General features: G+C 36.7%; 2 protein-coding genes and 1 long non-coding RNA gene across 4 annotated transcripts; 2 read left to right on the top strand and 1 right to left on the bottom strand.

Annotated features, from left to right (window-relative positions):
* The first annotated feature begins 550 nt into the window (after positions 1-550).
* On the top strand, positions 551-2,253 carry LOC122331489. Of its 2 annotated transcripts, none has more exons than XR_006248191.1 (4): positions 551-714; positions 1,785-1,881; positions 1,954-2,097; positions 2,169-2,253. It is a non-coding gene; the product is annotated as an uncharacterized LOC122331489 (long non-coding RNA). The 2 variants fall into 2 exon arrangements; XR_006248192.1 differs by having other exon boundaries at positions 551-837.
* A 13-nt stretch (positions 2,254-2,266) lies between these two features.
* On the top strand, positions 2,267-4,347 carry LOC122331488 (the record flags this gene model as incomplete). Its single annotated transcript, XM_043228929.1, has 6 exons — positions 2,267-2,306; positions 2,406-2,542; positions 3,377-3,470; positions 3,565-3,900; positions 3,983-4,160; positions 4,277-4,347. Coding segments are annotated over exons 2-6 (816 nt in total), but the record flags the coding sequence as incomplete, so codon positions are not given.
* A 6,301-nt stretch (positions 4,348-10,648) lies between these two features.
* On the bottom strand, positions 10,649-12,785 carry LOC122331712. The gene is made up of 5 exons (XM_043229213.1): positions 12,480-12,785; positions 11,911-12,228; positions 11,496-11,810; positions 10,977-11,267; positions 10,649-10,895 (listed from the first exon to the last, which is right to left on the bottom strand). The coding sequence occupies exons 1-5, from the start codon at positions 12,514-12,516 to the stop codon at positions 10,732-10,734; spliced, it is 1,125 nt and encodes a 374-aa protein (XP_043085148.1). The 5' UTR covers positions 12,517-12,785; the 3' UTR covers positions 10,649-10,731.

Genomic DNA, 12,785 nt, shown 5'->3' with positions numbered 1-12,785 from the left:
TTCACATATTATTGTAGCAGTTTGTGCTGAATACAAAATAATCACGTTGACCAATAGTGCGCTATAAGTAGCAGTATAACAAATGTAACAAAACTCTGATAGTGTGGAAGTATCCTTCATCAGATTTATCTTCTTTTATTGTTAGATAGATGTCTTCTCTCTCCAAACCTTTATTTATTTGATCCAAAGTATGATTTACAGTACAAAATTCTCTCAATATTTCAAATAGTTTATTTCTGTTTGATTGAATAAGTTTCAATTTATTCTAGTGATTAAATAAATTTTCAGCAATCAAACAGCTGATTAGATTTCTTCAAAATTCATTGATGAATAGAAATATCCAAAAATCGGCATCATAACCATTCAAAAGCTTAGTCAGTATTAATTTATATGTCTTTCCAGTATACTATTATTTAGCAAGGATACTTTAAATTGTTTAAAAATGAAGGAAGACTTTGTAATGTTACAAAAGATTTGTACTTTTCAGTGGATCTTTAGTGAAGCGGTAACAGAGCGCTTCGAGCCGGGGGGTTAGCGGGGGTGGGTTTGGTAAGATTAGCACCTCGGCCGGTGAGGACAGGGGCAGTGGCCCTCGACACCGGGCCACCCCCCTGTGCATGGTCCTGGTGGGAAACACATCCTTCTCACACAACAACAGACATCTTATTGCTCATTCTAACAGAGGAGAGAGAGAAATTAGGAGCTGGCAGACAGGTAAGAGAAACAGATCTCCTCACATAAAAGATATGTTAAAGCTAATGCTAACAGACAAAGAGTAACAGCTACTCTCTGGAGTGGAGCTGGATAGAGAGAGAGAGACAAGGAGCCGGCAGACAGGTGAGAGAAACACTAATCTCCTCACACACCAGACATGTTAATGCTAACAAACATGCTAACAGACAAAGAGTAACAGCTAGAGCAGAGTCCTGAGTGAAGCTGTAGAGAGAGCTGCCACACAAGAAAGAAACCTCCTCACACAACAACAGACATGTTAACGCTAATGCTAACAAACATCCTAACAGTGTAGCAGCTGCTTTAGAGGAGAGGAGGGAAATGGAGAGGAGCTGCCGAAGAAACACACCTCCTCGCATAATAACAGAAATGCTAACGCTAACAGAAGAAATATAGAGGAAGGAGGAAAATGTTAATGTCATTGAACGCTTAAATAATTTTGCATCACGTCTTATAATTCTGGAAAATCTGGAGGTAATTCAGCTTTGCAAAATATTAATCTATAGTAAGTATTAGTGTCTTTGAACTATAGTAAAGTACTCAATTGTAATAGGTTATATTAATCTACAATACACTAGTTTACTGTAGCAGAAATTTAAGTATAGGTACAGTAGTATTTATTTTACAGTAGTTTATCAGTTCACTATAGTTAATAACTACACTGTGCACTAGCATTTATTAACAACGTGTGAGTACTGTTATACAGTTGGTCTTTGATTCAGGATCAAGTTATATAAAAAGTGCAAAATGTGGGGAAAAAGAGGATCATGAAAATTGCACGCTTTTTTCTCAATAAATTTTCACATAACAGTTTACATAGAATACAGTGTTCACAATCATCCAAATATTACTCACCAAAAGTGTTAGTGTAGTGTTTAATCATTAATTTCATTTCACAATTGCTGAAATATCTTCTAAAAATCATGCATAAGTAATGTAACTATAAAAGTTAACTTCACACAATTGTGTTGTCATTTTTAAGTGGTTGCTAATGAATGACCGTTTATGTCATTCATGTTTATCGTCTTTAATGACATCTTTTTTTTATGCAGATTTGAAACATGCTGCTGATCAAAGTCAGATATCTGGACTCCAGGAAATTTATCAGGCTTCAGGATGGATTCACTTTTGCTGACTTTGCTAACGAAGGTGGGGTTTGTTTTTTTTTGCTTCATTTGTTTGTTGTTTCTGTTTCACACATAAAATTGTATCTCTGTTTAGTCTACAGTAGGTTTGGCCTACCACCTGAGACAAATCTACACATTTATGATGACACTGAAACTGAAATAGACGAGGACATTTTACAAGATTTTCTCAACGCGAGACCTGATACATCGCTCATTATTGTTAGAAGAGAGAATGAAGGTACAACATTGCATCACTAATTTGTAACAAATATATTGTTAATTATGTTGTAATAGGTTGTTGTGTTTCAGAAATGTTATCAGATGCAACAAGCTGCTCTTGGAGTGACATTTTGTCACTTAGTCATTCATCATGTGAACTTGACCAAATGCCAGACGCATCCTTACAAGAAACCTAAGACGGACGATGCAGCATCTGAGGCAAAAGAGGTTACTTGTTCATTTAAATGAAGTATGTTTTATTTTTAAATACATTAAGTTAGTCAAATTTTGATTTTGATTGTACTTTTTTTTTCTTTTTTTTTGAAGATGGTTCATAGTGCCCTAAAGCAGACAAGTGGAGGAGATGCTGTCCTTGCCGAATATGGTTCCAAAAATACGCTTTCAAGTGAAATGAGACGAGTCCTAGTCAACATTGTGGTCGGACATATGGTGGAAAGGCATGGGTAAAAACTATTTTTGATTTGCTCTTAAATAGTCATAGGCATGTCAGAGTAACACAAAAGCTACTCAGTGAAGTCAGCATCAAAATAGAGTTAGCTTCTGACAGAATGAAGCAAGCCACACACAGGAAATATGGTAGAGGAAAGAGTTACCCCAAGACGTTCCCTTCTGAAGGAACTTGTGATTCATGACTTTACTTTGTAAAACTCTTTACAACCTCACCTGAGAGGAAATTATCCCCCTCAGCAACCATACCCACTTCCACCTCCTTGGCTGGGGATAAAATATTGTGCCCCTAGCATGTGTTAGAAGGTCATTCCTTATTGGGATCTTCCATGGGAGTTGATGGTCCAAAAATGACCATATGGCCCTCCAAAATGGGGTTAAACGGCAACAAGTCAACTTATCTCCAGCTGTTATCTTTTCCTTGAAGGTGATCAATACCGTGTCATCCATGTATTTCTAGATCCTGAACAAGATCTTCTCCTACAATTACCTCACAAAGTCAGATTAATAATAGTATATAACAGTAAAATAGTTTCTTCTTACGAATAGGCATAATTCTATGTATTATATTACATCAAGGTTAATGAAAATATTCCACAGACATCAGGAACTTCCTGTGCTGCAGAAAAATGGAGATACGGAAATAACCATCTTCTGGCTTGATTTGACTCTCCGAATTTTCTTCACAATCCACTAAGACACAATGTGTAGTGCTTGCCATGCTTCAAGGAACTGACCTTTTGAGCTGTAAACATGCTGTAAACAGACCTGCTGCTGTAAACGTCATTGTTTTTTTTGCTAATATATAGTTAATTCCTTTGCTTTTTAAGGACGATTCCTTCAAGGAACCAGAAGGAGAAGTATGCTCTAGGGGTTGTGACTCTTTTCCCATCACTTAAAGATCCGTTTTCAAAAAAAGGCTATGTGAGTATCCTAAACTTGTATACTGTATATTTTAGCAGTCCAAATACTTCCTGTGATTAATGAATCTTTATGAATGTTCTTCGAAATGCCACAGGAACATTTTTATGACGCAGACGGTGGAACTGGATATATTGCATGGCGATTGAAGACTGTTCAGAGGAACACCAAGAAACGAAATAAGCCTAGAATCTCCAAAAGAAGTGAGACTGGTTTGAGTGGACCTTCTTGGAACAGATGTTCCAGCTCCGAGCAGCAGGATGAGGATACTTTAAGAGAGGCAATTGCCTTTCTTACTCAATCCACAGATGAAACACAGATCATACCCAAAATGAGGGAGACTTTTCACTATAGGCATAGTCTTGTTCATGACCCAAACAAGACAACAGACATTCTGAAGACCTTTCCTACCTTTCTAAACACTAAAGGACTTGTAAGTTTGCAGATTCAAACAGTTTATTCAAAGAGTAATGGGCAATATATTGAATTCTTATTTGTTTTGTTTTTTATTAAAGGTGAATCAAGACTTCTCACTACTCTTCAGTTCTGAAACATCGTCCAAGTTGCTTGAAATGTGGGACACCACTTTTAAGGCAAGAATCATCGAAGAAGCCATAGGCTTGACTTTAAACGCTGTTGTGCGTTCGCTTCTTCTGTCAGCAAATAACCAGAGAGAAAGCGAACACTGTTCTGGTAAGATGCCATTTTCTCAAATTAATTTATTTGCGTATTCCTTTAAATCTGTAGCCTAAAAGCGCAAACGTTGCCCTATATGGATAAAGTGCTTGTCAATTGTATCTGAATTTTAGACTGGGACAGTGACATGGCAACATTGCTTTTGCTGCTCCATCTACTTCCACCAACACCTGGAAAGAAAGTTTCAAAATCAGTGCATCAGATGCCATAAACAGGCTTGTGGTGTATCAGAAGGTAATGAGAGTGGGAACGTGAATTTACTTTTTCTTTTCATTATTATGTGACTGAATCTTGTTTTTCATCTGTCTCTCTGTAGTCTCGCACCAGCCTTGAACAACATCTTCAGCAACGAGAAGGAAGACAGCCATACCTCCTTGCTGTTGGACGAAACCGCAAGCAGATCGAACACTTCTACATAGTTCTGGATAAGAATCTCATCCCCTGTCAGTCGGATACTTCCTCGGTGCATTCGATGAGCTATTCAAAGCACACTTTGTTTTTAATTTAACGTACGATGAGGCACTCCTTCATTTTTACACTTTCATTCAGACAACCATCTACATGGTCGACGTAGGGAAAACCAAGGAGTCGCCTAGAGTCAAGGAGTTGAGAGCAAAATTACTGAATTAGCCATGGACGGTTTAAACGCAAATCGTATTTTGTGACTGAGTAGCAACAGTTTGGATCTGAATTACATTCAAACTCTTGTCTTGTTAGGAACTACCCATTATTACAATTATTTATTGGGTTATTGTGCCACAAGATGATCGAAACTGGAATTTGTTGTAAATAATCAACGTTGTCTGTTCTCCAGGGGTTTCTTATGGAATGGCTGTGTCTCTTAGACCTCTAATCAAAGTATAAAACTGGAAAGAGCCAGAATAAAAAGAAAGTCGTTATTTATTGTTTTGTCTGAATCGAAAAGTTTTTATTTGGACTGTCTTCAAAATCCTGACAATATAAAAGTGATGTGCAGCTTTTGAAATTATTCATCCAGTGTTATTGTTTATAATACATATTTTGTAGATAATTTTGTAGATATTAGCATTTTTGAATAAATTGCAACTTTTCTTAATTATAAAGAAAATCATAAAAAATTTTGCAAGCGTGCATTTAAATAAATAATTAACAATACAATTATTTTCATTCATATATTTCTAAAAGCATAGGACCTTCATTCATTTTGTTACCGAAAAACCATGGTTGTGTTCGAAATGCCATTCTGTCATACTACTCTTACTATTTCTGCAATATCCAGTATATATGCTGTATATAGTACGCTAATTTTCTAATATGCAGTATGCTGTATGTTTAATTTGAATAGTATGTTATTTTGTTTGGATGCATAAAATGCCCGTATGACCTGCTATATTGGCTGAAATTTGATGTATTTGAAGACACTGCATGGGATCCTGTTTCCCACGTGATGTTTCTTGTGTGTGAGTGAACTGGAAATAGTAAAAAAATAAGTTATAAATAGTAAAAAAAATGGTAATTTTAAAATGTAAGACTAGTATGTGCGTACTGTACGTATGTATAGGTAATACAAACTACAAATACAATATAATTTGTAGGACAAAAATTGTCCTTTCACTTCCGAGGCACATTTGGCCAGTAGTTGGTGTGGTTTTGCACAACTGAAGTCAGAGAAGTATCTTACTTTAAAAGTGACTGACATGCTAAAGATGATAAACAGTGTTTATTGCTATCCTTAGATTGAATCAGTTATGTAACAAAATGAAGAGTGAAATTTTTTAAAAAAAAATTTAATATAGTAATGTTAACAGAGTATTTCAACAGCTCATTTTAGAGTCATAGTTAAATAAAAGAAGCCTACTTAGATACTGCTTTCTGACATTATTTACACATGTAACTTAAAGTAATCAGATTAAATTACTGTAAACACTTGGATTAAGTTACTGAATATATTTATAGTGATGCAATTTATAAGTAATACGTAATTTGTAACACACACACAAACACACACACACACACAGGTGCATCTCAATAAATTAGAATGTTGTGGAAAAGTTCATTTATTTCAGCAATTCAAATCAAACTACTTCAGTCTTTAATGTATTTAATACACAAGATTCACAATTTAAGTCTTTGGTTCTTTAAAGTGTAATGATTTAGCCTCATGTTAAATAAAAACCTCAAATCTCAACAAATCAGAATATGGTGGCATGCCATGATACAATCTGTGTTGTTAAAAGCGCTATATAAATAAAAGCGATTGAATGATTGACATGCCGATCAGCTAATCAAGAGGTAGAGGTTACCCTAGCCTTCAAAATGGGATCTCAGTTTGGAAGACTCCTAATCTAACAGTTGTCCAGAAGATAATCATTGACACCTTCACAAGGAGGGTAAACCACAAACATCCATTGCCAAAGAAGCTGGCTGTATTCATGCATGTTAACAGAAAGTGGAGTCGAAGGAAAAAGTGTGAAAGAAAAAGACGAAACACAACCAAGCGTGAGAACCGCAGCCATATGAGGATTGTCAAGCCAAATCGGTTCAAGAATTTGAGTGAATTTCACAAGGAATGGACTGAGGCTAGGGTCAAAACATTAAGAGCCACCACACACAGACAACATCAGAGGCGTCTTACCTTGGTTAAGGAGAAGAAGAACTGGACTGTTTCCTGGGTGTCAAAAGTCAAGTTTTGTATTTCATTTGGAAACCAAGGTCCTAGATTCTGGAGTTGCTTGAAGCTGTGATGATTTGGGGTGCAATGTCATCAGCTGGTGTTGGTCCGTTGTGTCACTGCACCCAACAAGACACTTTGGAGTGCTTCATGCTTCCTTCTGCTGACCAGCTTTTAGAAGATGCTAATTTCATTTTCTAGCAGGATTTGCTTGCCAAAAGTACCAAAAGTTGTTTAAGTGACCATAAAATCTGTATGTAACCCTAGGCTAAGGGAGATGTACTGCTGTGAATGTTACCTTTTTAGTAGAGGTGTAGAAATGTAGAAGCTAAAGGATGAAACAGAATAGCTAATTTAAAAATGTGGATTTTATTCATTTAATAAAACAAATCAATAAGTTGCAATAAATTTTTTTTCAATTAAATACATTTTAATTTAAAAAGCTCTAAAAGCTCATTTTAGTCAATCCTGTGAGACAGACTTTTCATTGTAGGAGATGGACTAAATATACTGCCAGATTCTGGAAGATAAAATCTTCAAACGCTTGTACAAGAGGATGTGTTTCTGGTCCTTTAAAAGTTACTCTTAACTTATCTTGTCCATAAAGCTAACTAAGCAAGCCAGAGGCGACAGCACTTAATTTCCGGGTAAATTTTAAAATGCAGCTACAGTCATGGCCAAAATTGTTGGCACTCCTGAAATTTTTCCAGAAAATGAAACATTTGTCACAGAAAAGTACTGCATTAACACGTTTTGCTATACGCATGTTTATTCCCTTTGTGTGTATGCGAACAAAGCAAAAAAAAGAGAGGTAAAAAAAAAATTACCAAAAGCTAATTTTTGACATAAATGTCACACAAGACTCCAAAAACAGGCAGGGCAAAATAATTGGCACCCTTAACTTAATATTTGGTTGCACACCCTTTGGAAAAAAATAACTGAAATCAGTTGCTTCCTATAACCATCAATAAGCTTCTTACACCTTTCACCCAGGAAAAATTAGAAGGGTGCCTTTTCCCAACAGCAATTTAGAGCAATTAAGATCTCTCCAAAGGTGTTCAATGGGCTTTAGATCTGGACTCATTGCTGGCCATGAGTCCAGTGCTTTGTTGCCATCTATTTCTGGGTGCTTTTTGAAGTATGTTTGGGGTCATTGTCTTGCTGGACGTCCCAAGATCTGGAACGCAAACCACCTCCACCAAATTTAACTTTAGGTATTGTGTACTTTTCTTTGAAGACCTCATTCCGTTATTGGTAAACAGTAGAATGATGTGTTTAACCAAAAAGCTGTGTTTGTGTCTGAATCCTGTGATCCGTCTCTGGGGCCCATCTAGCTGTTCTGGTCTCCGATGACGGTCAGGGCTGTAGACATCATGTTTTGGTGGTGATCCACCATCTGGATACGAGTTGAGAAACAGAATAAGAAGGAAATAAGACTAATATTAGCGTAGATGCCATTCCTTTTACGATGTAATGAGTACATTGTGTGTTATGGAGAATGTTCCCACTTCTGGATGATCTAATGAATGCAACCTAGCAACTCTTTAATGGATTGGTAATAGAATGGTATTAGTCTGTTTAAAGAGATGGGTCTTTAATCTAGATTTAAACTGACAGAGTGTGTCTGCCTCACAAATAGTGTTTTCTTCCAGTTTAAAAATAGGAAAAGGGTTTTGACATTCTAGGTATTATCAAACAGACAGAGTTTTGAGAACGCAGCGGATGTGGCAGACCATAATGTGTTAAGAGCTTGTTCAAATACTAAGGAGCTAGGCCATTCAGGGCTTGTTAAATTAAGATTTTGTTTGATTGAGATCATATTTCTTTGGCAGAATATTTGGGCAGTGCAATGTTGTGTGTATGAAATTCCACATGGCAAAATACTGTAGTATTCAATGTAGTTAATCCGGAGACTACAGCCCAGCTGGCTAAATTATCCAAACTACTACTTACCATGGAGAAAGGTTCACTTTTAGATCATCAGGGGAAAAGATTAGAAGAGATTACTCTTATATTAATCTATATCAGAAAGTAAGCAACTATAAGCGTCAACTGTAACTGTTAATGCATTCTTTTATTTATGTTACCCTCCTCGTCAATGTGCTCCCCGAAATGTCTCTGCGATGTGTTGAACATGAGGGGGACACCCAAATAAACTTCAAACATAATATAATATACATGAAAATAAGCTCGACCACATGGAACGTAGGAAACGTGCAGTTTTCTGTGTCAGCTGTACCACACAAATACATTTTTTGTGTGTTTATGATTTGATTAAAGTGAAATCCAACATTGATTTTATATTTTTGAAATTTGCTGTTAGTGTGTTTATATTTTTATAGAAATTATATTTTCATGTACAAAAACATAATTTAACATCATAAACATGAATTTATAATAATTCAATGAAACAAATTACTACATATAAAAAAAAAAATTAAATGTTTTTAAAATGCCTATTTTTGTTGTAAAAGATCTGTTTGCAGTTTCTACTGATAAAAAATAAGTTTCTGCATCAAATTATTTATAGCAGGTGTTTTGCACCTATAGTAAACTAGTGACTATGCAATAACTATGCTATAGATAAGTCTACATTAACTTAATACTATTAACTAATATAGAAGCAAGAATAACTGAGCAATAAGTAATAGCTCATTTAGAACAAAGGTTGTTCCTGTTCCTTATTGGGTATTTGATAATTAAATACTAAAGACAAAAATTGTCATTGAGAACTACTTGCAAACTATGAACAATTAGCCATTGCTTTTGTTTCAAAAAGGTCATGAGGTACACGGAGTAAAATATAACATTGTATCTTTAGATCTCGCCTTGAGGGATGTGTTGGGTTATGGGACACAGTACTACAGCGGTTTAGATCATATCTTACCAATAGGAGATTTGTGGTCAATATTGGACGTCATTCATGCATTTAAGATCTGGTGTACCTCAAGGATCAATTCTTGGTCCAGTGTGTCACCAAGCCAGCAGAGGGAGCTCTTACCTCTGGGTTATCTGTGATCACTCCCTCTGCTGCTCCTTCCTGTCTGAGGACTATAAAGACTGCAGCAGGCCACTCACCTGCGGGTTGCATTGTTCGCCTGTTTCATTGTCTAGATCGTTATTGGATTGCTGTTTCTGGTTTCCTTGGTTTTGATCCTGCCTGTCTTCTGTTATTCTGATTGTTTGCTGCCTGACCTGACCTTCGCCTGTTTTTGGATTTTGTTATTGCCTTGCCTCTGATATTCCTGTTTGCCCTGTTTGACGTCTGCCTGCTTTGACCGTGCCTTTGTTTAATTAAAGCCTGCACATGGATCCGCACGCCTCAGACCCCTCATTCGTGACACAGTGTTGTTCTCACTTTATATGCTTTCTCTTTGGTTTATTTTTAAGCATGGGGTCTCTATTCATCTATATGCAAACAACACCCAAATGTACATCCCCTTTATCCGTGGCAGTAAGCATGCCATTAAAAGTCCATTTTGGAATGACTAGAAAAACTAAAACCTTTGTTTGCTCCAAATTGTTTATGCTTTAATGATAATAAAACTGAATTAATTTTGTTTTGGTCTCGGTGAACAAAGAGTACACCATTTGAAATCTACATCTGTAACCTAAAATCTTACAAGCAGATAATCGCCATTGTTAAATCCCGTTTTATCACATAAGACTTCTCTTCAACGTGAAGTCATTTCTATCGTTAAACAAGTCTAAAATTGCAATGCATGCATTTGTTACATCTAGACTCAACTACTGTAATTCTCTGTAAGTTGGTGTCCTCAGTCTACAGTTAGCCCAGAATGCAGCAGCTTGACTTACTGGAAAGATATGGGAGATATGAGATTATTATAATGGTTTTAATCGTCATTTAAACTTCTTTGGCTTTCCATATAGTACAGAGTATATATAGTAATGTTGTTTTTAAATCTCTTCACAATCTGGCTCAGCTGTGCCTAAAAGAGCAGCTCTTCTGGATCTGATGTCATAATGTAAAACAACAGCAGCGGCCACGGCAGCCACGCCCACAAGAGCAGTGACGACCAATCGGATCACAGCCTGAACGGTGCCACAACCGCAAACTGAGTCTGAGGAGTAAAAACATTAAACGAATGCTAAATACATAGTAAAATCACCATTGACATCAACTATTATCTGCACTACCGTACCTGAGCATATGTGACAGTGTTCACTGATGTCCAGATGTTGAGTCTGCTCAGTGAACGAATTGTTCAGCACACATCTGTAGGTGTTTTGATCCTGATATTCCACCTCCAGAGGCAGAGAGAGACTGACGCTGAGATCAGACACGCTGATGTAGGACAATAAACTGTATCCTCTGTACCAAGAGAGAGTCGCATCATCCACATTCGCTGCTGAGCACAGCAGCACACATCTGGATGCTGATGACGAAGATGAAGGAGGACAGTGGCTGAAGATGACAGGAACGGGCAGAGGAGCTAGAAATCGTGAGGTAATAAAGCTTGTATGAATAAAGATAAAGATAAAGATGTTGATGATGAGGAGCTATTCAGAAGAGCCAAGGCTGATCGAAAGGATAAGAACTGTTGCTAAAAAAGACTGTAAAAACTGTCATCTTAACATATAGACATGACCTTATTTAACATCTAAATGGTACAATACTTCTTTAGATCCACTTTAATAAAAAGAAGGTAAAACCAACTCACCATAGACACTGAGAGTAAAAACCTTGTTGAAAGAGTTGGTCTGTTGTTTATAAAACCCAGTGTGTTCAAATCTGACATTCGTGATGTTCAAAGATCCGGTTTCTTCATCCACCTGCAGTCTGTCTCTGAATCTCCCTTCAAGAACATCATCGTATACAGTGATGTTGGACATTTCCTTGATTTCAGCTATCAGATAGCCTCCAAACCTCCACTGAGTCAGATCATTGTTCCTTATTTCGGTATCAGAGTGTAGAGTGACAGAGTTTCCCTCCATCACTGAAACTGACTTCATCTCGTAATTACTGACAACCATGACTGCAGAACAAACAGAAACAGTGTTTGTTACAGATTAAGACTTTTAATTAAGATCCCAAACAAACACATGGACAACAGATGGAACTAAAACCTAGCACACCATTGACAGTGAGAAGGAAAAACCTCTTCCTAGAGTTGATCTGGAGTTCATAATGTCCAGCGTGTTCAATTCTGGTGTTTGTGATGGTCAAACATCCGGTTTGATGATCCACATTCATTCTGCCTCTGAATCGTCCATCGTAGTCTTTCACAGTCACACTTTTGTCCTCTACACTAATTTCAGCTATTAAAAGGTTTTCTGGTCCAAACCTCCATAGAATCCGATCATTTTTTCTCATTTCTCTGTCCGTGTGTAAAGTGACAGATTGTTCCTCCGTTACTGACACCGCCTTCAGCCCATGAATACCCCCAAACACACCTGAAGAACAAACGGTAATAGAGTAAAAACTGCTAATAAGTTATTGTAAATGGTTTGAAGTTTACATTTGAAATGTTACGGTTTTGAAGTTCACTGACGTTCATTTGAGATCTTGACATCAAAGGAGAAAAACGTTTAATTTTACAGATGACAATGATGTCTCCAATGAAAATTAGCGCTGCTAGTATTTGAACTTCAACATTGTTAAATAAAAGACAATTTATGAATCTGTAACGATGTTTAAAACTTACCAGCCAGACACCACAAGCACAAACAGAACCAAACCATGTGAAATTTTGTCGATTGGTTTTAGTCCAATAAGAAAAACTCTTTAAAACAGGTTTAGTAATGAAAAAGTGAGATGCGTTGATGTTAGAACAAGTGCGTGAAAAAGTGTTGTGAAAGCATCACTTAACATCTTTAACACGACATGTGCCTTATCTTTTTTCCCCCTCATATCTCAAGATCAAGTTATTGAGTTCCTGCAAGGCCAAACTTCCTTTCCTTCAGTGGTTTTTATTTCGCTTTACATCCTCCACAGCTCTGCAAATTAAGCA

This window comes from Puntigrus tetrazona, unplaced genomic scaffold (assembly GCF_018831695.1).
Source record: "Puntigrus tetrazona isolate hp1 unplaced genomic scaffold, ASM1883169v1 S000000001, whole genome shotgun sequence".
In the NCBI taxonomy this organism is placed as follows: domain Eukaryota; kingdom Metazoa; phylum Chordata; class Actinopteri; order Cypriniformes; family Cyprinidae; genus Puntigrus; species Puntigrus tetrazona.
Note: the sequence above shows the minus strand (reverse complement) of the source record. Positions and strands in the feature narration are given on the sequence as shown.

Coding starts and splice junctions, on each gene's coding strand:
- LOC122331712 (XM_043229213.1), bottom strand. CDS start 12,516: ATGGTTTGGTTCTGTTTGTGCTTGTGGTGTCTGGCTG. Junction 11,811..11,910: donor TTTCCTTCTCACTGTCAATG/GTGTGCTAGGTT, acceptor TTTGTTCTGCAG/TCATGGTTGTCAGTAATTAC. Junction 10,896..10,976: donor ACACTGTCACATATGCTCAG/GTACGGTAGTGC, acceptor TTTACTCCTCAG/ACTCAGTTTGCGGTTGTGGC.